Raw genomic sequence first — 24,651 nt, forward strand, 5'->3', positions numbered from 1 at the left:
AGTACCTCACTGGGCTTTGTTGTTTTCTTAAGCCCCGTCTACTGTTTGTAAATGGCCCCTTCATTCAATTTCTCAAAGTCCTAGCTCAATGTGCTTTTGGCTTCTGTCAAACCCTCACTGGTCCATGGGTCTATAAACTCAGTGGAAAGAATGCTTTTCTGCACAGGTGCAGTTCAACACCCCTTCATTATTTACTTCTCTTCTTTGGAGTGCTCCTGTTCTTCTATTCAGATGATCATCATTTTGTCAGTTATTTCTAAAAACTGTTTTGGTTAAATTAATATTTGGCTGCCGTATTTGCTGAACATACTTTTTTCAGTTTATTCTTTCTCTTTTAATTTTTTAACATGAAGATGTTCTCATCTGATCTAATCAAATCCATCAAATTTTTCCTGTCTAATCCTAAAAGTTTCTTCCACATGTAGAGAGCTATTACTTCTCATGTACACTTATTTAATTATTACACTATGACACCTTTAAATTGCCTCCAATTTATCAAGATTTACAAGGTAATTATAGATATATGCTTGCACATGTTTCTTGGATCATATTTGATTACAGATTTACGAGAGAACCACAGAAGTTATATAATATGAAGATTATTTTGTGTAGAACCATATTAATTAAATTATTTCTACCTAGTATTTTATTCTAGCTTTTAAATGATTTGCCTTCCCCATAAATTTACTCTCTTTGTAGTTTATTTTTGATGTTTGATATGAAACAAAAATCTAGATAGATTTTTTTTTCCTAAGTGCCTGATTCCAGCATCAGTCATTGGTAGTTTTTGCCCATCCTTTTATTTCATTCTTTTTGCTTACTTTGTTTATCTCTTGCAAATGATATGCACTTAGATCTTGAAAGCAAATCTGGCAGTCTTTCTAAGAGAGAAGCTTAAGCCATTGACTTTAGTATTATAATTAATATTTGCTTTTATTCATATTCTTTTTAGGGCTTCCCAGGTGGTGCTAGTGGTAAAGAATCTGCCTGCCAATGCAAGAGACATAAGAGTTCAATCCCTGGGTTGGGAAGATCCTCTGGAGGAGAGCATGACAACTCGCTCCAGTGTTCTTGCCTGGGAAATCCCATGGACAGAGGAGCCTGGCAGGCTCTGGTCCATGGGGTTTCAAAGAGTCTTTCTATTTGTATGGTCACTTTTCATTTGTTTTCTGTGTTTAGTTTTTGCAGTAATTTGGAAGGTTTATTTAGTTTTTTATCACCACTTCTTCATTAAGTTTAATCAATTAGGTTTAATCAATTATTAATAATAATACTTGAGACTGTATTTTTCCAAATTGTCAGCCTTATGGGAGATGGGGTTATTTGTCTGTAGACCCATTCCCATTTATTTCCCCATTTCATAATTCCATGTAAACTTAAATAAAAACTCATGTTATTATTGTTGTTCAGTCGTTCAGTTATGTCTGACTCTTTGCAACTCCCTGGACTTCAGCGCACCAGGCTTCCCTGTCCTTTACTATCTCCTGGAGTTTGCTCAAACTTTTGTCCATTGAGTCAGTAATGCCATCCAACGATTTCATCCTCTGTCATCGTCTTCTCCTCCTGCCTTCAATCTTTCCCAGCATCAGGGTCTTTTCCAATGAGTCAGTTCTTCGCATCAGGTGGTCAAATTTTGGAGCTTCAGCATCAGCCCTTCTAATGAATATTCAGGATTGATTCCCTTTAGGATTGACTGGTTTGATCTCCTGTCCAAGGGACTCAAGAGTGTTCTCCAGCACCACAATTCGAAAGCATGTTATTATATAACCAAAAAATACATAGTTTCCCTGTCAAAAATTGTTTTGGCTTTTGCATTTGGATTTTATAACCCCATTTTCAGTGAACTCAGTGCTACATGCTAACTGGTTTCAACTCCCTCCCACCCCAGCCAAGGTGATAATTTTGATGTATTTCCTTGATGTTGGAACATATCCAGTAATTTTCAGAAGGGGCAGGAAAGGGCTCAGACCACCAGTTAGTGCTTTGGAGAGACTGTTCTGTCCTGACTCCAAGCCTGTGTCCTTGCTGATCCAAACTCACAGTGGGAGCAGGAACCCCCTGCTCAGAAAGCCTGAGTTGACATTTTTTTTTTTTTTCTGCCTAGCTCAGTGAAGACAGAAACGGAGTTGGTGTGGCCAGTCTTGCTCCCATGGTGCCGGCCTGTGGCTCTAGGTGCTTCTGTCCTATAGGCTGATCCAAGTTGGCCACGTGTTTGCTTGTCCATATTCCCTGAACCCAAGCCATGCACTGCTGCCCTTCTTCATATGGTAGTCCCCTTGCCCTGCTGAGGGCAGGAGAATGGGAAACTGGGATCCATTTCCTCATGATAAAGTAAGGATTGGACTTTTGAGTTTCCCCAAAAGACCACTGGACACACCGCCAGGGGAGCCTGATAAGCACACAGACTCCCCAGACCCCATCTGTACAGGCGTGGATTCAGCAGGTCTGGGTGGGGCATTGAAATTTGAGCCACTTATGATAAAACATTCAATAAATATGTTGCCTGGGCTTCCTTGTTGGCTCACTGGTTAACAGTCCACCTGCCAATGCAGGAGATGTGGGTTTGATCCTTGGTCTGGGAAGATCCCACATACCTGGGAGCAACTAAGCCTATGCACCACAACTGCTGAGCCTGTGCTCTAGAGCCCGGGAGCCGCAACTACTGAGCCCATGCACCCTACAGCCTGTGTTCTGCAACAAGAGAAGCCACCGCAATGAGAAGTCCATGCACCACAACCAGAGAGTAGCCATTGCTTGCTGCAACTAGAGAAAAGCCTACACAGCCACAAAGACCCAGCATGGCCATAAATAAATAAACAAAAGTATATATTAAAAAAAAAAAACATGATGCCCAGGCAGATTTAGGATCATCTATAGCTCCATTTCCCAACTCTGCCCCGTGAATCTTTGTCCCCTCTTTCTGGAGTGTGGTTTTCTGAAGCTCTCAGCTTCCTCTCTCTCCTGGCCCCTCTGGGGGCAGTTGGTCCCTGTGAGTTGGGGAGAACCACCTCCTAGTGTGGAGAGATGCTGGGAGCAGCTGCCCTCGCAGGGGAATGTTTCCCCAGCCACTCGGACCACCAGTGAACCACGACACCTCCTTTCTCCCCCAGGCCTTCGTCCCTTTCCTCCTCCTCCCTTAGGGATCTCACATCTCCATGAAACCCCACTGTGTTCCATTTTCTCAGCCCACTCTGGGTAGTGGCTTCCTGTCTCCAGCCTATAAAGCAACTTAAGTCTTTCCTACCCCAAGAATAAATGCAAACCAAAACTCTCTGCCAACCTGCCTTCTTCCCTCTGAACCACCACCAATTTCACATCTTTATCTTGGGAAATTTCCCACCAAAGCCACTTGTGTACTAGGAAAGCCCCGCCCTTCTTTGGGTGCCTGACGTCCAGTACGGTGGCCAGTGTCCACATCCTTCTCACTTGTAATGTGGCTTATCCAAATGGAGACGCTCAGAAGGGTAAAAAATGTGCGCATTTAAAAGACTAAGCACAAAACTAAAGAAAAGATGCAAAATACCTCATTAATAACTTTGCAGATTATTTATATGTTGAAATGACAGAGTTTAGGTACATTGAACTAAATAAAATATTAGGGACTTCCCTGGAAGTCTAGTGGTTAAGACTCTCCAGTTCCACTGCAGGAGACACGAGTTTGATCCCTGGTCAGGGAACTAGAATCCCTCAAGCTGTGAAGCATGACCAAAAAAAAAAAAAAAAAAAAAAAATTATTAACATTAAACTCTTTTTCTTTTACTTTTAAAAATGTGGCTACTAGAAAATTTCAGATTACATATATGACTTGCATTGTATTTCAGTTGGGAAGCACTGGTCTTAGACAGCGAGGAGCCATGGCAGATAATCTCTGAAGATTTTTCCAGCTGAAAGCAGTAGGGTAGATTTCCTAGTGGGGTAAAAGGAAGTCTGAGTTTCCCCCTAAAGGAAGAGAAGATGATTGCCATGCATATTCTTAGATCCCCAAGGACTCAAGAGTTGACTCTTTGCCTGCCTGTGTTAGGGGTGTGTGGCCTTCCCTGGTCCCGCAATGGTAAAGAATCCACCTGCCAATGCAGGAGACCCCGGTTTGATCCCTGGGTTGGGAAGATCCCCTGGAGGAGGGCATGGCAACCCACTGCAGTATTCTTGTCTGGAGAATCCCACGGACAGAGGAGCCTGGTGGACTACAGTCCATGGGGTCACAAAGAATCAGACATGACTCTTTATGTGCCTGTGTGCAAATGTGTGTGTAAGAGGCAGATCACCCAGGCTTCTGCCCCATCTCTCCTCTGGCCCTGCCTGTATGGGGCATCATTTCTGCTTTCCTCCTCTCTCTTGAAATGCCCCCCTCCTCACCCCCGGCAGCAGGGACTGGAGCTGACAGATCATTGTGGTTTCCTGAGGACCCAGCATCCTACTTGACACGTAGGAGAGGCCACATCAACCCTCACTAAGTTGAGCTGAGTTGAAATGGAAGTGACAGTCCCACCCTCACCCCGTGGAGCACACAGCATGGACGAAGGTAGCCAGAATACCGCCTACTTCTTCCTCTGCCCTCCCTATCATGTACCCAGCGCTGGGCGCTCCATGCTTCAAGTTCACTCTGGCCCCCAGCTTGTGAGGGCTGGCCATGGGCGAGGACGACGTTCTATCTTGAGCTTCACTGAGAGCACAAATGATTTCTCCCTTTCTTTCCTCTCCTGGGTTAGGTGTCAATCCCTATTGCACAGGAGAGATGGATTTTCCAACAACCAAGAAGTCAGCGGCTTCGGCGGATAGGCAGCCTTATTCCCTCTGCAGCGGCAGGAAGTCTCTCTCTCAACAACTGGACTTTCCCGCAGCAAAGGCTGTGGTAAGAACGAAGGGCAGGGAGGCCCGAGAAGAGGGAGCGAGGGGAAGACTGCTTGAAGAGCCTTCCTGGCGGTTTGATGTCCACAGGGCTACAGTGGTGAGGAGCTGGCTTGGGGGCAGAGAACCACATGAGGAATGGTCACCTGTGACCACTTCCCACAGCTGCTTCCATGTTGTTAGGATCTCACGGGCAGAGAACACTCCACCTGTGCAGACCCTGAAGTGGGGCTTTACGTGGATCCCTTAATTTCATCTGTACAGTGACCCTAAGCGGTCGTTGAGGGAAGTGGGGGCAAGTTAAGGAAGGCATGGGAGTTCATATTTTTAAAAACAATTCTTAAAAAGAGTTCTATTTATTTATTCGACTCCACTGCAAGCATGTGGGATCTTAGTTCCCTGACCAGGAATCTAACCTGCGTCCCTGGCATCAGAAGGCAGATTGTTAACCACCAGATTACCAGGGAAGTCCCACATCTTGGGGTTCCTGACCCTCTGCCCACCACCCTGTTTCTGGCCCAGATGAGGGTCTCAGTAAATGTGTCTTGGATTCTGTTGAGGACATTCTCGGCCATTGACCTCCCAGCCTCTGCTGGGGACTCTGAGTATAGGACTCACTGTCTGTGGTCTGTGATGTGTGATCTGTGACTCGGGACTCACTCCTGTAACAAATCTTAGTGAGCATCTGGCTGCTGGTCAAAAAGGAGCCTGGGCTCAGCAAAGATGTCTCCTGGGGCCACCAAAACAGACCCTTGCACTGGACTCCCAACCATCCACCCTACATTCACCTCACTGCAGCCCCCATGCGGCAGACACTCAGAAGAGCAGGCATCAGGGTTTTCTCTGTGGGCTTTCCCCCTTCCTGGGGGAGTGAGCTGACATCCTTGGACTCATCCTCTCTCCACCTCACCCTTTTTCTAGGGCTTGTCAAGACCGACACGGTCGCTCAGCACAGCTCAGCTCGTGCAGCCCTCAGGGGGCCTCCAGGCATCTGTCATCTCCAACATCGTGCTGATGAAGGGCCAGGCCAAGGTGAGCAAGGACCATGGCCAGGGGAGGCTCCTAGATGAACACGTGTTCCCAAGGAGCTGTCATGTCACAGTGGGGATGGGGACAGGGGCTGGGGATCCGGGCTTAGAACAGGGGTGTCAGATGCTCTCATGCGAGCAGGCTCAGGAAGGGGTAGGCAACCTAGCTCTGCACAGAGCAGGTCATAGGAAGATGAATGTTCCCCAGTTTGTCCCTGGTTTGCTGTTTTTGAAAATAGTTTTACCCTATTTTGAAATTGATTCAGTTCAAATCATCGTCAGGGTCAGTTCAGGTGCTGTAACAAAAATACCTTAGACTGGGCAGCTTAAACAGCTTATGTTTATTTCTCATGGCTCTGGAGGCTGGGAGTCGAAGTTGAAGGTGCTGGCAGTTGCCATGCATGTTGAGGACTTCTTCCCTGATTTTACAGTGGCTAAGTTGGTAAAGAAGCTGCCTGCAATGCAAGAGACCCAGGTTTGATCCCTGGGTCGGGAAGATCCCCTAGAGGAGAGCATGGCAACCTGCTCCCATATTCTTGCCTGGAGAATCCCATGGACAGAGGAGCCTACAGACAGAGGACTGTAACCCAAGGCAGGCTACAGTCCTTGGGTCGCTGAGTCGGACACGACTGAGCGACTGAGCACACACATAGTTGATGTACAATATTATATGTTTCAGGTATACAACATAGTGACTCACAATTTTTAAAGATTGTATTCTGTTCACAATTACTGTAAAATATTGGCTCTGTTCCCTGTGCTGTGCAATGTCTCCTTATAGCCGACATATTTCATATACAGTGGTTGTGCTTCTTCATCTCCTCCTCCTGTCTTGCCCCTGCCCCCTTCATGAGGGCTCCACCTTTATGGCCTAGTCACCTCTGAAAGTTTCCCCCTAATGTATTGATTTGATGGGGGGAACACCCATTCAGTCCATGTGTCTCCCCGAATTCAGATATGCAGACTGATTTTTGCCTCACAGTCGAGAAATACTGAAAGATAAGGAGAAAAGCAGTAGAGGTGGTGGGACAGCCCCAGTGCTCTGGGCACGCCCCACAGACCATGCTGCCCCGAGCAAGGAGATGACATGGGCACCGAAGAACTTCTGAGGTGGACACGGCTGCTGCTGCAGAGTTCTCAGGCCAGCCCAAGTGACCTCGATGCTTAATGGAAGAGTGGGTTTCTACCCACCTCATGATTTTGGCATGTGGTGTGAGAAGCTATTCACCAAAATGGTCTTCCTAGAGGAAGGTTCCACACGTCTAAAGTCCTCTCCACCCCTCATCACTTCTATCTCCTGGGAGCTCAGCAGAGAAACGAGGAGGAACCAGTGGGAAGAGCTAAGATAACTGTCCCTCTAGTCACAAGGGAGCCACTCTCTCCAGTGCCCAATTTTCTCCAAACAGCTTCTCTTCCTGATTTGTAAATCACAATGCTCTTACCTTCTTGCATTTTTTGTTGTTCAGTTGCTCAGTCGTGTCCGACTCTTTGTGACCCCATGGACTGTAGCATGCCAGGCTTCCCTGTCCTTCATCATCTCTTGCATTTGGGCAGATGCATTTTAATACCATCAACTTTGAGATTGTTTTTGAGATTGTCTTTTGCAGTGCTCAAAAGAAGGCAAGGACTTCCCTGGTGTCCAGCAGTTAAGAGTCTGTGCTTTCAATGCAAGGAGCGAGGGTTCGATTCCTGGTTGGGGAACTAAGATTCTATGTGTGCATGGCACGGCCTAAAAAATAAAAGTTGTATACATATAAAAAGGAAGGCAGAATGGAAAAGGGTACCAACCCTCTAGCAAAGATGATTAAAAATGGTGTCAGTTATCTCAGTGTGCGCAGACTGTACAGTCAGTGAGTAGACTCCATGGGTGTATGCATCACTGAGCAGGTTGAATCAGCCTTGATGGGAAGCAGGAAGGTATTTGGCATAGGAAGCCTGGAGTGCAGAGCAGGAGTGGTGGCTTCAGAAATAGGGCAGGCCTCCCACTGTCTCCCTCACATAACCTCCACACCCAAGACCTCATCATTAACAGGCATGAGTAGGAGTGAGGCCAGAACTGAGTTGAGGAGGAGGAAGCAGAGCTGGAAGTATCCACCAGCACTTGAGGTAGAAGAAGTGAAGTAGCTCAGTCGTGTCCGACTCTTTGCAACCCCATGGACTGTAGCCTACCAGGCTCCTCCCTCCATGGGATTCTCTAGACAAGAATACTGGAGTGGGTTGCCATTTCCTTCTCCAGGGGATCTTCCCCATCCAGGGATTGAACCTGGGTCTCCCGCATTGCAGGCAGACGCTTTAACCTAAAGTCAAACCACAAAAGCAGCTGCCAAAACACAGGCACAGCACCAGGGGATTTGCAGGGATCCTTCCATTAACTGTTACAAAACCCTATTATTTTCTGCTAATAGATGAGGAGGGCTTACCTGGTGGTTCAGCAATCAAGAATCCACCTGCCTATACAGGGGACCTGAGTTTGATCCCTGGGTCGGGAAGATCCCCTGGAGAAGGAAATGGCAATCCACTCCAGTATTCTTGCTGGAGAATCCCATGGACAGAGGAGCCTGGCGGGCTACAGTCCATGGGGTCGGAAAGAGTCAAACACGACTGATGCCTGAATAACAACGTAGACAAGGAGCTGAGAATCTGGGACTCACAGGACTTGCCAAGATCACTTGGTTAGTGAGCAACTGAACCATGACAGTGACCAAGACCTTCTGACCCCGGGCTCTTGTTCTTGTCCACTGGATCATCCTGCCTCACTAGGGCAGGTGAAAGTTTGGGTCTAGAGCAATTATTTCAGCCAGGAAGAAGCTGGGAGCCCAAACAGAAGCCCAACCCGCTTTCTCATTTTCCTACCACTGTGCTTCTCCTGGACACCACTGGTCTCCCGGTCCTGCAACACCCACCACCTTCACCAGAAGCTCACACCAGCACTGTGTCCACACTGCTTTCCTGTCTGGCCCCTGCTCACTGGGTTCTCTTAGGATATGAAGGTGGCTCTCAGGCCTGCCGCCTCTGTGATGCTGGGTGATGCATGAACTTCTCTGAGGAGCCTAGGAGAAACTGCCCAGCCGCAGTGATGCTGATACCCGGCAGCCATCACTTGGAGGGATCTTCCTGGGAGCCATGATGCTGACCACGCCCTGACATGCTTGTGAGCTGAATCCAGAGGCCCAGCCTCCAGCCAGTGTTCATGCCTTCACTCTACAACATATATTTCCTGAGCGTCTGCCTCCGGAGACCAGACCCTGACAAATAAGATGCACCCACTGCCTCCCTGAGCTCACAGTCTCAAGAGGAGCTCCCTGCAACCCAGGCTAAGCCTCCTTGGGAAGTTGTTGTTGTTGTTTAGTCATGTCTCTTTGCGACCCCATGGACTATAACCCACCAGGCATCTCTGTTCATGGGATTTCCCAGGCAAGTATACTGCAGGGGGTTGCCATTTCGTTTCTCAGGGGATCTTCCCCACCCAGGGATCGAATGTGGATTTCCTGCATTAGCAGGTGGGTTCCTTTATCACTGAGCCACTGGGAAACCCCAATGAATGGCATGGAACATGCCTCAGTCTGACCTTCTCCTCTTCTTTCCCAGGGCCTGGGCTTCAGCATTGTTGGAGGCAAGGACAGCATTTATGGCCCCATTGGAATTTACGTTAAAACCATCTTTGCAGGGGGAGCAGCAGCAGCTGATGGAAGGCTACAAGAAGGTAGATCTCTGAGGCTTTACTAGGTGACGTTTGAGGAATCGAAAGAGAATCCCCAGGCTCCCCAGGCTTCCAGTAGACACTGTTTGTGTGGGCCATTTTAAAGTCTTTATTGAATTTATTACAAAATTGCTTCTGTTTTATGTTTTGGTTTCTTGGCTGTGAAGCATGTGGGATCTTAATTCCCCAACCAAGAATCGAACCCAGATCCCCTGCATTGGAAGGCAAAATCTTAACCTCAGGACCACTAGGGAAGCCCTGGTAGAAGCTCTTGGGAACGTAACATGTGTCTCAAGCCTTCAGAATCCAGCTTGCATGGATTCTGCAGAGAGTCTGCAAGCAGTGGGATACACGGCCGTGATGGCTCTGTCATGCCTGGCCCGTTGGCTGGGTGTGTTTGCACCCTCAGTCTATCACTGGCCTGGGACAGAGGACCAAGGCATGTGCTCTGCCCCTTGCATTCCTATTGCTGCCTTTGCTTTTCAAGGCTCCTCTCAGTTGCTGGCACCCCGCTCCCATTGACATCCTGTTTCTTTTCTGTTGTCTGCCCACCCCAGCCCACAACCATGGGGAGCCAGGCCCAGTGCTCTAATGAGTTGGGTGAATGTTCTCTGCGAGCCTGTCCTGTTCTGGACTCTAGGAATGCAGAGAATTATCAGATGGGGTCCTTCTACTGAGGAGCTAATGGTCCACCCCACTGCCCTCCTTCCCCTTCTGCCCACCTGTGCTATCAACTATCTCCCTTCAGCTTATTCATCTCTTCTGGGGAGGGAAGCCCCTGAGAGAAAGGGGTTGAAGGACCTGAGATGCTCCCCAAGTGCCCCTCTCTGTCTTCTTGTCCTGGAGGGGAGAGTTTTCTCCCCACCCAGTCCCACCCCACAGTCACCCACCAGTTATTGGATAAGACACTTGACCCCATGTTCTAACTGGAAGGCAGAATTTGGGAGCAGATGGTCACGGAGCAGACTGAAAACCGTGCAGGCCTGACACTGGGCTACAAATGGATCTTTAAAGACAAGAGACCTCACAACCTTCCTTCTCTTCCCTATCAGGCCAGTTTCTGCACACTTTGCTGGGAGCCTTACCACCTTTAATAATCTAACTTGTTCAGGGTAGGGTTGACCAACTAGAGCCTTGCAGGCCACATCTGGGCCACTGCCTATGTTTATAAGGCTCACGAATGAAGGACAGTTTCCCTATTTCTTCAATGGTTGAAAAAAAGTCAAAAGAGGTTTTGATGCTTTTGTGACAAATTAAATTCAGATTTCAGTCTCCATAGAAGAGCTTTACTGGGACACAGCCGTGCTCACTCATTGACCTCTGGTCTACAGCTGCTCTTAGGCAGCATTGAGTAGTTTCTACAGACAGCTTGTGCTTGCAAAGTTTAAAACATTTTCTGTCTGGCTCTTTATAGAAAAAGTTTGCCAACTGTAACATTATACAGGGTTATGCATATGGATTTTATTATATGGACAGTGGGGAGTGTTGGAACCTTTTTCTAATTTGGGAGGGACTGGCCAGGACCAGGGTTTTTTTATTTGTTTTTTTTTTTAAGATGATTCAGGAAGCTGAGTGTAAGATGAAGTGGACTGGCCAGACACCAGAAACAGTAAAACCAGTTTAGAAGCTATTTTAAGAGCCAGGCTCCTAGCTCTTCAGGGTCTTCCCTGAGGCTGTAAACTTGGGAAGAGAAAGATGCTGAAGGGTAAAGCAGTGGCTTCTGTGGCAGTGGCAGATGAGGCCAGAGAACCCCTGAAGTTGTCTGATCTTAGTAAATTAGAGAACAATGATGAGTTACATAGAATAGGAGGCGGAGGACTGGATGAATCACAAGCTGGAATCAAGATTGCCCAGAAAAATATCAACAACCTCAGATATGCAGATGATAAAACTCTAATGCCAGAAAGTGAAGAGGAACTAAAGAGCCTCTTGATGAGGGTGAAAGAGGAGAGTGAAGAAAACTGGCTTAAAACTCAACATTCAAAAAACGGGAAAAAAAAAAAACAAAGATCATGGCATCCAGTGCCATCACTTCATGCAAATAGATGTGGAAAAAGTGGAAACAATGACAGATTTTATTTTCTTGGGCTCCAAAATCACTGCAGACAATGACTGCAGCCACAAAATTAAAAGATGCTTGCTCCTTAAAAGAAAAGTTATGACAAACCTAGACAGCATATTAAAAAGCGGAGACATCATTTTACCCACAATGGTCCATCTAGTCAAAGCTATGGTTTTTCCAGTAGTCATGTATGGATATGAGAGTTGTACCATAAACAAGGCTGAGTGCCAAAGAATTGATGCTTTCAAACTGCGGTGCTGAAGAAGACTCTTGAGAGTCACTTGGACTGCAAGGAGATCAAACCAATCAATCCTAAAGGAAATCAACCCTGAATATTCATTGGAAAGACTGATTCTGAAGCTGAAACTCCAATACTTTGGCCACCTGATGCGAACAGCCAACTCATTGGAAAAGACCCTGATTCTGGGAAAGATTGAGGAGGATCGGGGGTGACAGAAGGTGAGATGGTTGGGTAGCATCACCAACTCAATGGACATGAGTTTGAGCAAACTCCAGGAGAAGGACACGGAAGCCTGGTGTGCTGCAGTACATGGGGTTGCAAAGAGTTGAACACGACTTAGTGACTGAACAGCAACCACACAAGAAGGTGAAGGAAGAGGACCAAATGAAGATATTCAGGTTTAAACAGCAGAGTGGAGTCAGGTCTCCAGGTGACCACTAGGTGGCGCAGTCCAACAGGCGAATGAGAATTTGGGTCCCAGTTCAAGAAGGGACTTAAGCTTGTTGAATTGTTTTTAGGGTCATGTGGAAAATAGCTGAAGTTATAGAGTGGATAAAGGAGGCAGGGAAGAGTGAGTGAAGAGGGCTGAGGCACAGCTTTAGGGGAATAACTGAATCCAGAGGAGTCCCTGAAAGAAAAAGAAGAAAGTAGATCAGGATCTTGAGACTCTGATTTATATCTGGTGAACTTTTCTGTGTTTGAATAAAAGATGGAGGAGGAACTGAAGTGGCCAGGAGAAACCAGCTTCATGGATTTTCTTTCCAGGTATTTGTCTCCCTTAGTTCGTAGTAATCATAAGAGTTCGGTGAAAAAGACACTCAGCTAGTTTGCAGTCCTCGATTCTAGCCTCAGATAATTGACTGAATCCCCTTTTGTAACTTCTCTCAAAAGAGAAGCTTAAGAATAGGGCCTCGAGGGGCTTCCCTGGTGGCTCGGCGGTGAAGAATCTGTCTGCCAATGCAGGAGACACAGGTTCGATCCCTGGTCGGGGAAGATCCCACATACTGAGGAGCAACTAATCCCGTGTGACACAATTATGGAAGCCCTCTCACCCCAGAGTTCACGCTCTGCAACTAGAGAAACCACCACAATAAGAAATCCACGCCCCACAACTAGAGAGCAGCCCCTGACGACTAGACAAAAGCCCATGTACCAAGAAAGACCCAGCACAGGCACAAATAAATGGATGAATGAATAATTTTTTTAAAGAAAAGAATTCACAGGGGATATATCTGTTGTGTCGACTGAAAACAAGAAGATGCACAATGTGAGAGGTGGAGTTAAGTTTCATTTGGGGCAAAATGAGGACTGCAGCCCAGGAGACAGCACCTCACATAGTTCTGAGAGACTGCTCCAAAGAGGCAGTGGGGGCAGGTAAGTATATAAGATTTGGTGAAGGAGGTGTTCGGTGCAATCAAGCACTTATTTTACAAGAGGTTTTCTGCTAGTCACGAGGAGCTAATGTCACCGTGAAAGGACTTAGTGCTTTTCTAGATATGAGGAAATGTGAGGATTGGGGTCATAAAATCAGTTCCTGAAAATATCAATCTATAAAGATCTGTTCCACCAGTTTCCCGGGAGCTCAAAGAGCCTCACTCTCTACCCTGGACTCCCTTCAGGACGTGTCAAAGGTCAACAGCTGCAGCAGCACAGGGTTCAATCTCCTCAGAGGCAGATGGCAGATGCCCTTGGCAGGTGCCACTTTGTAGTTGACAGGTGCAACAAAACTATTGTGTCCAGATCAAGGCTGATAATGTTTCATCTGTATTCCCCTTGCAAAAAAATGATTGTGTAAGATTTATATGGCAAAACCGAGGCTAAACACCTTCCACCAAAAATGACCAAATAAGGAATAAAGACTCTGGAGGTTCCAGAGTTGGGCTCTGTGGCTCCCTTAAGATGGACCTTCTAATAATTTGAAAACAAGTTCAGGATTTTGCGTAATGAAGAATGGGTAGTGAAGTATGAAGTATGGCCTTTATAAATCCTTCCTTCAGCATGCACTTAGTTATATTGTGATTATTTTTTTAATTTGTCAGTTTTCATTCCTCAACTTGGCATCTTCTAAGGAAGAGGACTGAGCCTTTTGTTTTTCTCCTCTAGTTTTAGCAACTGAACATATTAAGCTGATTTGAATATTCTCCCCATCCCTTTTATTGTCACAGACACATTGGACAAAATAGCACATTCAAACTTTAGAGAAAGAAATGGAAACACCCAGCTTCTCAGACACAAAGAAACCACTTGATCTTAAGCATGACCTTCCCAGGAATTGATGATGTGATAGTGAAACTGACGGGTGTCATTTCCAGGGCTCCAAAGAGCTCTGGTACCATTGTTCTTTATGTCTCAGCACAGAAAGAATTCAGTGAGAGACAAAGTAGTAGATAAGAAGTGGTTTATTAGAATAGGACACTTGTGAGTTCTATAGATGGGCAGGTGAGAAATGCCACCCCCTGAGACTTACTGGGCTACAGTTTTATAATAATAAGGAAATGTGGGGAGGAGGAGAAGATCTTCTTTCTCTTTTTTGAGTAGACGTCATGCGTCCATCATCAGTTCCTCTTCCAGGTTGGGCAGGCAAGTTTTCTTCTCCCTGCAGGTCAAGTTAGGTCCACAAATTACTGTTTTTCATGTGTGCAGAGAGCGTGTCCTAGGGATCATTACCTTACTGAGCTCACTGGGCAGGATGTGGGCTCACGCCACTGTTGTTTCACTGTTTGGGGGCACGTCTCCTGCTTCTGTCGCATGGTTTTGTTGCTAAACAAGACTGCTTGGTTAAGCAAACCTGCTTTCCTGAGTAATCATTAGCTGACAGGGTCTCCCATATTTTTTCTACTCACAGTCCCCAAGTGGAATTAACTATTTAATCACCTACTTTGTCTCTTCTCTCTGTCCCTGTCAGTAGCACAGGAAGCTGCTTATGGGGCATAAGGCCCAAGGACTGGGGTTTGATGCCCACACAGGGACAGGGGAGGTGGCCATGGGCCCTGGGAACCTCTGAGAACCTGCAGAAAGCCTTCATGCTCATGAGCCAGCAAGCCAAGGGAAGCAAGGAGGAAACATAACTTTGCCCTTGGCTCTTGGGTGGAAGAAAGACATCTCCCTCAAGAAAACAAAGAGTCAGTCTGTGTCTGGGTGAGTCTGCAGCTTTCCCATCAGAACCTGGGTCTCAGCACTTCCACGCCACAGAGCTAATGTTACAACTAGTCCTAAACCAGCCCTGAGACCCCTGTGTGCCTACTGGAAAAAAAAGGGAAAAAATAAAAGTTAGCAGTCTGAGGGCTATGGGAGTTCCACTAGAAAACAAGCTCCCCTTGAAATGAGTTGAAAATAAAGACTATAACTTTTCAGTCATAAAAAGAATTAAATCCTGCCGCTTAGGACAACATGGATGGACCTTGAAGACATTATGCTGTGTGAGATAAATCAGACAGAGAAAGACAGTACATGATCTTACTTACATGTGGACTGAAAACAAAACAAAAAACCTGAACTCACAGACTCAGAGAATAAATGGGTGGTTGCTCATGAGGCGGGCAAAGTTGATGAAGGTGGTCAAAAGCCATAAACTTCCAGTTATAAAATGAATAAATCATGGTGACTTTAGTTAATAATATTATATTGTGCGTTTGAAAGTTGCTAAGAGAGTAGAGCTTTTTAAAAAAATTGTATTGAAGTATAGACGATTTACAGTGTTGTGCTAATTTCTATTGTATAGCAAAGCGACTCAGCGATACACATATTCTTTTTCATACTCTTCTCCATTACGGTTTATCACAGGATATTGAGTGTAGTTCCCTGTGCTGTGCAGTAGGACCTTCCTGTCTATCCATCCTGTATATACTAGTTTGCATCTGCCAATCCCAAACTCCACTCCTTCCCTCTTCCAGCCCTCCACTGCTTTGACAACCACACCCCTCTTTAGATAGTAGATCTTGAAAGTTTTCTCATCACAACAACAACAACAACAAAATCAACTTGTAACCAGGTGTGGTGACTAATATTAACTAGATTATGAGTTTGAGAAAACTCCTGGAGGTGGTGAAGGACAGGAAAGCCTGGCGTGTTGCAGTCCATTGGGTCAAAAAGAATCAGACATGACTTAGCGACTGAACAACAACAATATTGTGGTAATTATTTCTCAGTGTATAATATGCTGAAAAAATAAAAGAAGTAACTGAAAACAATAAGGAAAGAATAGAACACAATGAAAAGATAAATGTGAAAAAATAACTTAGAAATTAAAAAAAGTAAAGTCATTGCCAGGAGAAATATCAACCTCAGATATGCAGAGGACACCACCCTTATGGCAGAAAGTGAAGAGGAACTAAAAAGCCTCTTGATGAAAGTGAAAGTGGAGAGTGAAAAAGTTGGCTTCAAACTCAACATTCAGAAAATGAAGATCATGGCATCTGGTCCCATCACTTCATGGGAAATAGATGGGGAAACAGTGGAAACAGTGTCAGACTTTATCTTTTTGGGCTCCAAAATCACTGCAGTTGGTGACTGCAGCCATGAAATTAAAAGACGCTTACTCCTTGGAAGGAAAGTTATGACCAACCTAGATAGCATATTGAAAAGCAGAGACATTACTTTGCCAACAAAGGTCCATTTAGTCAAGGCTATAGTTTTTCCAGTGGCCATGCATGGACGCGAGAGTTGGACTGTGAAGAAAGCTGAGCACTAAAGAATTCATGCTTTTGAACTGTGGTGTTGGAGAAGACTTTTGAGAGTCCCTTGGACTGCAAGGAGATCCAACCAGTCAATTCTGAAGGAGATCAGCCCTGGGATTTCTTTGGAAGGAATGATGCTAAAGCTGAAACTCCAGTACTTTGGCCACCTCATGCGAAGAGTTGACTCATTAAGACTCTGATGCTGGGAAGGATTGAGGGCAGGAGGAAAAGGGGACGACAGAGAATGAGATGGCTGGATGGTATCACTGACTCAATGGACATGAGTTTGAGTGAACTCCGGGAGTTGGTGATGGACAGGGAGGCCTGGTGTGCTGTGATTCATGGGGTGGCAAAGAGATGGACGCGACTGAGTGACTGAACTGAACTGAACTGAAAGTCATTGAAATTTAAAAACAAACAAACCTCAGTGGGTGGGTTAGACAGCAGATAAATGCAACTGTCAGGAGAATATGTGAGCTGGAAATTATCCAGGGAGGCCACACAGAGCAATGGAGGAAAAAAAGATGAGCACTAGAGAAGCATGGAGAATAGGTTGAGAAGGTCCAGAATATCTAATGGGAATTCTAGAAAGAAAGAACATCGTGAAAGCAGGGGAGTGATAGGTGATGAGAGCATGGTTAAGAATATTCTAGAATTATTTCAAAGCCCAGAACTTCAATATGAGGAAGCACCCCAATACATCCTAGTTAAAATTCAGGCTATTGAAGACAAATGAAAAAGTATATTTAAAACAACCAGAGAAAAGAAGATGGATTGTCTATAATGGAACCATAATTAAGTGACTGCAGATTCAGCAAAAGCAATTAGACCAGAAAGTCATGTAAAAAATACAGAGGCAGAGGACTTCCCTGGCGGTCCAGTGGACTCTGCTTCCACTGCAGAGGGCACAGGTTCAATCCCTGGTTGGGGAACTAAAATCCCACATGCCTCGCAGTGTGGTCAAACAAAACAAAACAAAAAAACAGAGACAGTGCTCTCTGTTGGTGTATTGAATAGATTGAGTGAATGGGAGAAAGTGATTTTCTGTGCACATAAAAATGGATTTCTGGATACAGAAAAAATTTTTCTCTTAGGTGTGTTAGTGTTGTGGAGACAGGACTTGGAGTAAAAAGCCCCTAGTCCTAATTCTTACTACCTCCTAATTCTTACTACCATTTGAACTTCAGCTTTCCCTGAGCTCACTTTCCTCTTCTGTAAGACAAGATCTTCATGGCATTCTGGAAACATCACATCCAACCCACTTTTACTGAGTACTAGGGAGGCCTCACCCAGAACTGGCCCTGGGGGTACAGCATCTACTGTTACAAAGCCCCATCTTCAGGGAGGGACTCTCTCGGGCTATCAGTCACCACTGGGGTGATGAGAGCTCTGAGAGTGGGAGGTGCCACATGCCTCAAGAGCACAAGATCAGAAGAGACTGAGAGGTTGAGGCAGTAGCTGAGACTTCCCTGGTGGTCCAGTGGTTAAGAATCCACCTTCTAATGCAGGGGACACAGGTTCAATCCCTGATCAGGGAACTAAGATCCCACATGCCACAGGGCCACTAAGCCCACTCATGGCAACTAAAGAAAGCTTGTGGACCACAACAAAGACCCAGTGCAACAAAAAATAAAGAGATGGTAGCTGAAAAAGGTAGGAGACACACGTTGTAGTTGAGAAGATCCATGGAAACAGCACGGAGCTTCACAGATGACAGTGGAAAGGCCGGTGTACGATGTTTCAGCAAATGGTCAGGGGAGAGGGCAGCATCAGGGGCTGAGGCGGGAGGGGAAGAGGTGAAGCCAGGAGGTGGACAGGGAGCCGACCGGGCCAGGCCTTGGGTAAGGACCCTGGATCCCACCCTGGACCGTAAGAGGGGCCAGAGAAGGCCCAGCCCTGCTGCCCTGCCTGCCTCTCAGTGGGAGAGACCTGGGTGAGTAATGTTCTCTGTGGTGGTTTGTGCATCACACAGAGAGCTGGACAGGGGGTTAAGGGAGCACACTAGAGTTTAAGGTGGGGGTAACGCCCCTCTTGGGGCCACACTCTTTTCAGCTACGATTCCTCCCTCCTCCCTCTCCCAACAGGTGATGAAATTCTGGAACTCAATGGGGAGTCGATGGCTGGACTGACACATCAGGATGCTTTACAGAAGTTCAAGGTGACCGTTCGTTATCCCTCTATGGCCAAATGCTCAGGCCTCCAGACAAAGGAGCCAAGCTCCCAACGTCACCCTACTTCCTTCAAACCTACACATTCTAATGGTGGGCTCCTTTGCGTGGGGCACCCCGCTGACACCAATCTTGGCACAGTGCCCAAAAGAGGCCTCACTCAGGAAATCACAGTGTGGTCAGGACTGTTGCCTGAGGCCACATCAACCATCTAAGGTTTATAGCACTGTTTCAAAACGTTCCGCGTATTTCTGTTACAATCTGCTTTAAGTTTTGAAGACAGTCACTGAAAGGTATTTTTGAGTCTCCAACTAGTTAGTTCAAGACTGTCTTTTTGGCATATATAAGAGTTGACTCATTGGAAAAGACTCTGATGCTGGGAGGGATTGGGGGCAGGAGGAAAAGGGGACGACAGAGGATGAGATGGCTGGATGGCATCACCGACTCAATGGACGTGAGTTTGAGTGAACTCCAGGAGTTGGTGATGGACAGGGAGGCCTGGACTGCTGCAATTCATGGGGTCGCAAAGAGTCAGACACGACTGAGCGACTGAACTGAACTGAACTGAACTGATGTATATATGTGGTATGTGCTCATACACGTGTTCAGTTGTGTCTAGCTCTTTGCGACCCCATGGACTACAGCCTGCCAGGCTCCCCTGTCCATGGCATTTCCCAGGCAAGAATATTGGAGTAGGTTGCCAATTCCTTCTTCAGGGGATTGTTCCAACCGAGGGATTGAACCCATGTCTCTTGCACCTTCTGCATTGGCAGGAGGATTCTTTACTACTGAGCCACCTGGGGATGGGCTTCCATATAGCTCATCTGGTAAAGAATCCACCTGCAATGCAGGAGACCCCAGTTTGATTCCTGAGTCAGGAAGATCCACTGGAGAAGGGAACGGCTACCCACTCCAGTATTCCGGCCTGAAGAATTCCATGGCCTGTATAGTCCATGGGGTCGCAGAGAGTCAGACAATACTAAGCAACTTTCACTTTCACCTGGGAATGTATGTGGTAAATAAGATGTCGTATTCATATTCAGACATATAAATATATATCATGTAAATGTATACATGGGCTTCCCTGGTGGTTCAATGGTAAAAAAAAAAAAAAGAATCCACCTGTCAATGCAGGAAAAACAGGTTTGATCCCTGAGTCAGGAAGATACCCTAGAGAAGGGAATGGCAAGCCACTCCAGTATTCTTGCCTGGAGAATCCCATGGATAGAGGAGCCTGACGGGCTACAGTCCATGGGGCCCCAAAGAGTCAGACGTGACTGAACAACAGGAGTCAGACGTGTCTGAACAACTAATCGACAGCATCTGTATATACAGGTTTCCATATCACACACACGCACACCCTGCTACATGTTCTTCAAAAACATGTTCTTCCGCTACTGTTATTCACAAAAAAAAGTAATAAATAAAAGGTCGGCCTTGCCCTGAGCTGCTGCTGGAAGCTGTGACCCTCTCTATTTCAGCAAGCCAAAAAGGGTCTGCTCACCCTCACGGTCAGGACCCGCCTGACGGCCCCCCACTCCCTGGGCAGCCACCTGTCCCCGCCACTGTGCCGTTCCCTGAGCTCTAGCACGTGCGTCACAAAGGACTGCGGCTCCTTCATCCTGGACAGCCCCGAGGCGCCCGCCAGCAGCACCAAGCCCAACGACAGGATCCTGGTGGAGGTGTCCCTGGAGAAAGGTAGGCAGGCGTTGTCTCCCAGGGGCCTCACTGTCCTCCTCCACCCTCTGACTGGACCCCCCACTTCTGAGCTGTCTCCCAGACTTTCCTAGGGGGAATCAGGCCAGGCTGTTGTCCTTAAGCAGATTTTTGTTGTTAGAGTATAGTTGCCTTATGGCTTCCCAGGTGGCTCAGATGGTAAAGAATCCACTTGCCAATGCAGTAGACGTGGATTTGGTCCCTGGGTCAGGAAGATCCCCTGGAAAAAGCAATATCAACCCACTTCAATATTCTTGCCTGGGAAATCCCATCTACAGTCCATGGGGTTGCAAAGAGTCAGACACAACCAAGCGACTGAGCACTCATATGGTTGCTTTACAATACTGTGTTAGTTTCTGCTGCACAGGAAAGTGATTCAGCTATAGTGAAGTGAAGTCGCTCAGTTGTGTCTGACTCTTTGCGACGCCATGGACTGTAGCCTACAAGGCTTCTCTGTCCATAGGATTTTCCAGGCAAGAGTACTGGAGTGGGTTGCCATTTCCTTCTCCAGGGTATCTTCCCAACCCAGGGATCGAACCCAGGTCTCCCTCATTGCAGGCAGGCGCTTTAACCTCTGAGCCACAAGGGAAGCTATACATTTACATATATGCCCTCTTTTTTGGATTTCCTTCCCATTTAAATCACCAGAGAGCAATGAGTAGAGTTTCTGTGCTGTACGTTAGGTTCTCATTAGTTAGCTACTTTATACATAGTAGTGTATATATGGCAGTCCCAGTCTCCCAGTTCATCCCACCTCCCTTTCCCCCTTGGTACCCATATGATTGTTCTCTATGTCTGTGTCTCTGTTTATGATTTTACAATGTTTTATGATTATTGTTTAGCCCCAGGGTCTAGGGCTCTGTTTGTTAACAGAAACCCAGGACACAGCATCCAAATTCAGTCAATTCAGTCAGTGTGCTCTGGTGCAGTGGTTAAAATAAAACAGAATGAAGCAAACACAGGTCTCTCTCTCTCATGCATACACACACACACACACACACACACACACATGACCAGGAGTTACAGCTCTACGGCAAATCTGCTGGGACCTTGGATAGGTCACTTGCCCTCTCTGGGATCTTTTTCTTACTTGCGGCAGAGAATTGAGATGCTCTCACACACAGACATTTGAAGATCAACATCCAGTCCCTTCACCACTCGGGGTGGATGCTGACAGGGACAGGCTCATCAGGCCCTCCCCGCCAGAGTGTAGCCAGGCTGAGACCTGGAGGGTGAAGAGGAGGCGGCAGGCCCAGATTGTTGGGAGAGAGGGAAGGCCAGTGTTGCTGCAGCAAGGTGGGCAGGGTGAGAAGTGGTTTTGCAGCACTTCATGGGGACAGAGGGAAAGAACCTGCAGGCCTTTGTAGTTTTGTTGTTGTTGTTGTTTTTCAGTTGCTCAGTCATGTGTAACTCTTTGTGACCCCGTGAACTGCGGCATACCAGGTTTTCCTGTCCTTCACTACCTCCCAGAGTTTGCTCAAATTCATGTCCATTGAGTTGGTGATGCCATCCAACCATCTCATCCTCTGTCACTCTCTTCTCCTCCTGTCCTCAGTGTTTCCCAGCATCAGAGTCTTTTCCAGTGAGTTGGCTCTTTGCATCAGGTGGCCAGAGTATTTGGAGCTTCAGCATCAGTCCTTCACTGAATATTCAGGATTGATTTCCTTTAGAATTGACTGGTTTGATCTCTTTGGCTGATGCTCTGCTAATTGCAGTTGGAAATCCTTGAGGGACTCTGAGCACTCTCTCCATGACAAGCTATGTTCCAGCCATACTGGCTGGCCTCCTTGTTGGTTCTGCAACCTGGCCTGCTCTCCTTCCTTCTTCCCTCTCTCCCATCTTCTCTCTTTCTTCCCTCCTTCCCTCCCTCCTTCCGTCCCTTCCTCCTTTCCTTTTCCCTTTTTTCTTTCTCCCTCCCTGTCTTCCTTCTTTCTCTTTCCCTGCTTGATCTCAGCATCTTCATCTGCCTTGGTCACTAGTTTCTGACCCTCGAGCAGTGCCTGCTCACAGTGATGCTCTGCGACTATGCACGGAGTGACTGCATTGATCAATAGGAGACGTCAGCTAACCCAGGACAAGTTTGGGCCCCTGACAGACCAGCGCACACCTGGTCTAGTGCAGTCACAAGCCCCAGCCTCCACCCTGTTCTGCCTTCCAGAGGCTGGTGTCGGGCTGGGCATCGGACTGTGCAGTGTCCCCTATTTCCAGTGCATTTCTGGCATCTTTGTTCACACGCTGTCTCCAGGATCCGTGGCACATCTGGACGGTCGACTGCGGTAAGTCCCGACTATGTTTTGGAAAAGATCTTAAGGCAGGAATTCCTTAGTGTGTCAGGAGATTGATCAGAAGATGAGATCTTTAGAATTGCTCCTCAAAGTGTGGTTCCTGGACCAGCGGCATTGACATCCCTTGGGAATCCCTTGGACATGCAGAATTCCAGGGCCCTCCCCGACTCACTGAATCGGAACCACCATTTTAAGGAGATCCTGGGGAATTTGTACGCATGTCATCATGTAAGAGATATTGTCTCGGAGAATAATGGCCAGAAACAGAAAACATGAAGTGAACACACTTTAATTCAGATGTAACTGATGTTAATTGTATAGTGACATAAACAGGAGGTTCAAGGAGGTTTGCCTGTGTAGTCTATATGGAAAAAAAAGCTTACTAAGCAAATCAATAGTATTAACTCCGTTTCTTGGTAGCACAAACAAAAGATTTTTCATACAGCATTTCATGTATGTCTTTTTACAAATAACTTCTAAGAGAAGTAAAAATCTAAATTTTATTTTTAACAACTTATCTGAGTCTAGTAATAATATTTTATTCCAGTTTAACTTGTTAGAATACTCAGTTCCACATTCACATATGGTTTATCTTCTGTCATCGAGCATATGATATATGCTGGTAGCTCAGCAGTAAAGAATCTGCCTGCCAAGCAGGAGATTCCTGGGTCAAGTTCAGTTCCTGGGTCAGGAAGATACTCGGGGCAAGGAAATGGCAATCTACTCCAGTATTCTTACCTGGGGAATCCCATGGACAGAGGATCCTGGTGGGCTATAGTCCATGGGGTCACAAAGAGTCGGACATGACTTAGCTACTGTTTACAGCAACATATGCTATATATTTATATGTATCCCAGATAATATATCTTCATGTATACCTTCTCTACTGAGTTTGGGTTTTGCTAAATTAGCAGGGTTTGGCCATATTTTAAAGGTTTTCCTGTCACTATAGTATGTACAAGCTTGAATTATTGATGGGTTTGCTGCTATCCTAGGCAGGAGGGTGACAGCTGATTGGCTGAGCTGCTGTGCTGTCACCTAGGACAGAGTGGCTCAGAGTGATGGCTTTAGTCCAAATCTTTTGAGATAGTCTTCCCTCTTAGACTTGAGCTGAATAAGGATTGTTTTGCAAACTTTCACTTTCCTTGGCATCAGGTGCTGTCTGGCGATGGTCTTCTTTTACAGCAATGAATATGTGTGCTTTCTTAGCAAGGAGAAGGAGAAAGGGGAACCAACTCTGCAATAGCAATGTAGAAGAAAGAAGCAGCCAACCACAGCAGCAGGAACCATGAAATCAGTGTCAGGAGACCTAAATTTCAGTCCCAGCTCTGCTGATAACCAGCTAGGGCAGAGGATGGCAAATGAGGGCTCACCATCTGTTTTTTGTTTTTTTTTTAATAACGTTTTATTGGAACAAAGCCGTACTCATTCATTTACATATTCTCTAAGGCTGTTATTTTTATGCTATGACATCAGAGTTGCAGAGTTGCCATAAAGATGGTATGGTCTGCAAAGCCTAAAATATTTACTGCTACTACTGCTAAGTCACTTCAGTCATGTCCAACTCTGTGCGACCCCGTAGACGGCAGCCCACCAGGTTCCCCCATCCCTGGGATTCTCCAGGCAAGAGCACTGGAGTGGGTTGCCATTTCCTTCTCCAGTGCATGAAAGTGAAAAGTGAAAGTGAAGTCACTCAGTCGTGTCCAACTCTTAGCGACCCCATGGACTGCAGCCCACCAGGCTCCTCCATCCATGGGATTTTCCAGGCAAGAGTACTGGAGTGGGGTAAATATTTACTATGTGGCACTTAACAGAAAAAGTTTTTAGTCCTTAAGTGAGATCGTATTGAGATAATTTCACTCTGTCTGATTTTCCCCATGTGTGAAGCAAGGGAATTGGCTTGTACAAATCCCCTGTTTATCAAAGC

The 24,651-nt window shown here is 46.4% G+C and overlaps 1 protein-coding gene across 5 annotated transcripts in view; it reads left to right on the top strand.

Annotated features, from left to right (window-relative positions):
- IL16 (interleukin 16) overlaps positions 1-24,651 on the top strand; it is a 114,732-nt gene that overhangs the window by 57,776 nt on the left and 32,305 nt on the right. For 4 of the 5 annotated variants that reach the window (XM_070358445.1, XM_070358444.1, XM_070358442.1 and 1 more), the window contains exons 4-9: positions 4,710-4,852; positions 5,770-5,880; positions 9,465-9,579; positions 18,640-18,713; positions 20,205-20,421; positions 22,598-22,715. In XM_070358445.1, the coding sequence (XP_070214546.1) occupies positions 4,710-4,852; positions 5,770-5,880; positions 9,465-9,579; positions 18,640-18,713; positions 20,205-20,421; positions 22,598-22,715 (778 nt within the window). Of the gene's footprint in view, positions 1-4,709; positions 4,853-5,769; positions 5,881-9,464; positions 9,580-18,639; positions 18,714-20,204; positions 20,422-22,597; positions 22,716-24,651 lie in introns of those variants that run through there. The other variant, XM_070358446.1, reaches the window with a different exon arrangement.

This window comes from Bos mutus, chromosome 21 (assembly GCF_027580195.1).
Source record: "Bos mutus isolate GX-2022 chromosome 21, NWIPB_WYAK_1.1, whole genome shotgun sequence".
NCBI lineage: Eukaryota > Metazoa > Chordata > Mammalia > Artiodactyla > Bovidae > Bos > Bos mutus.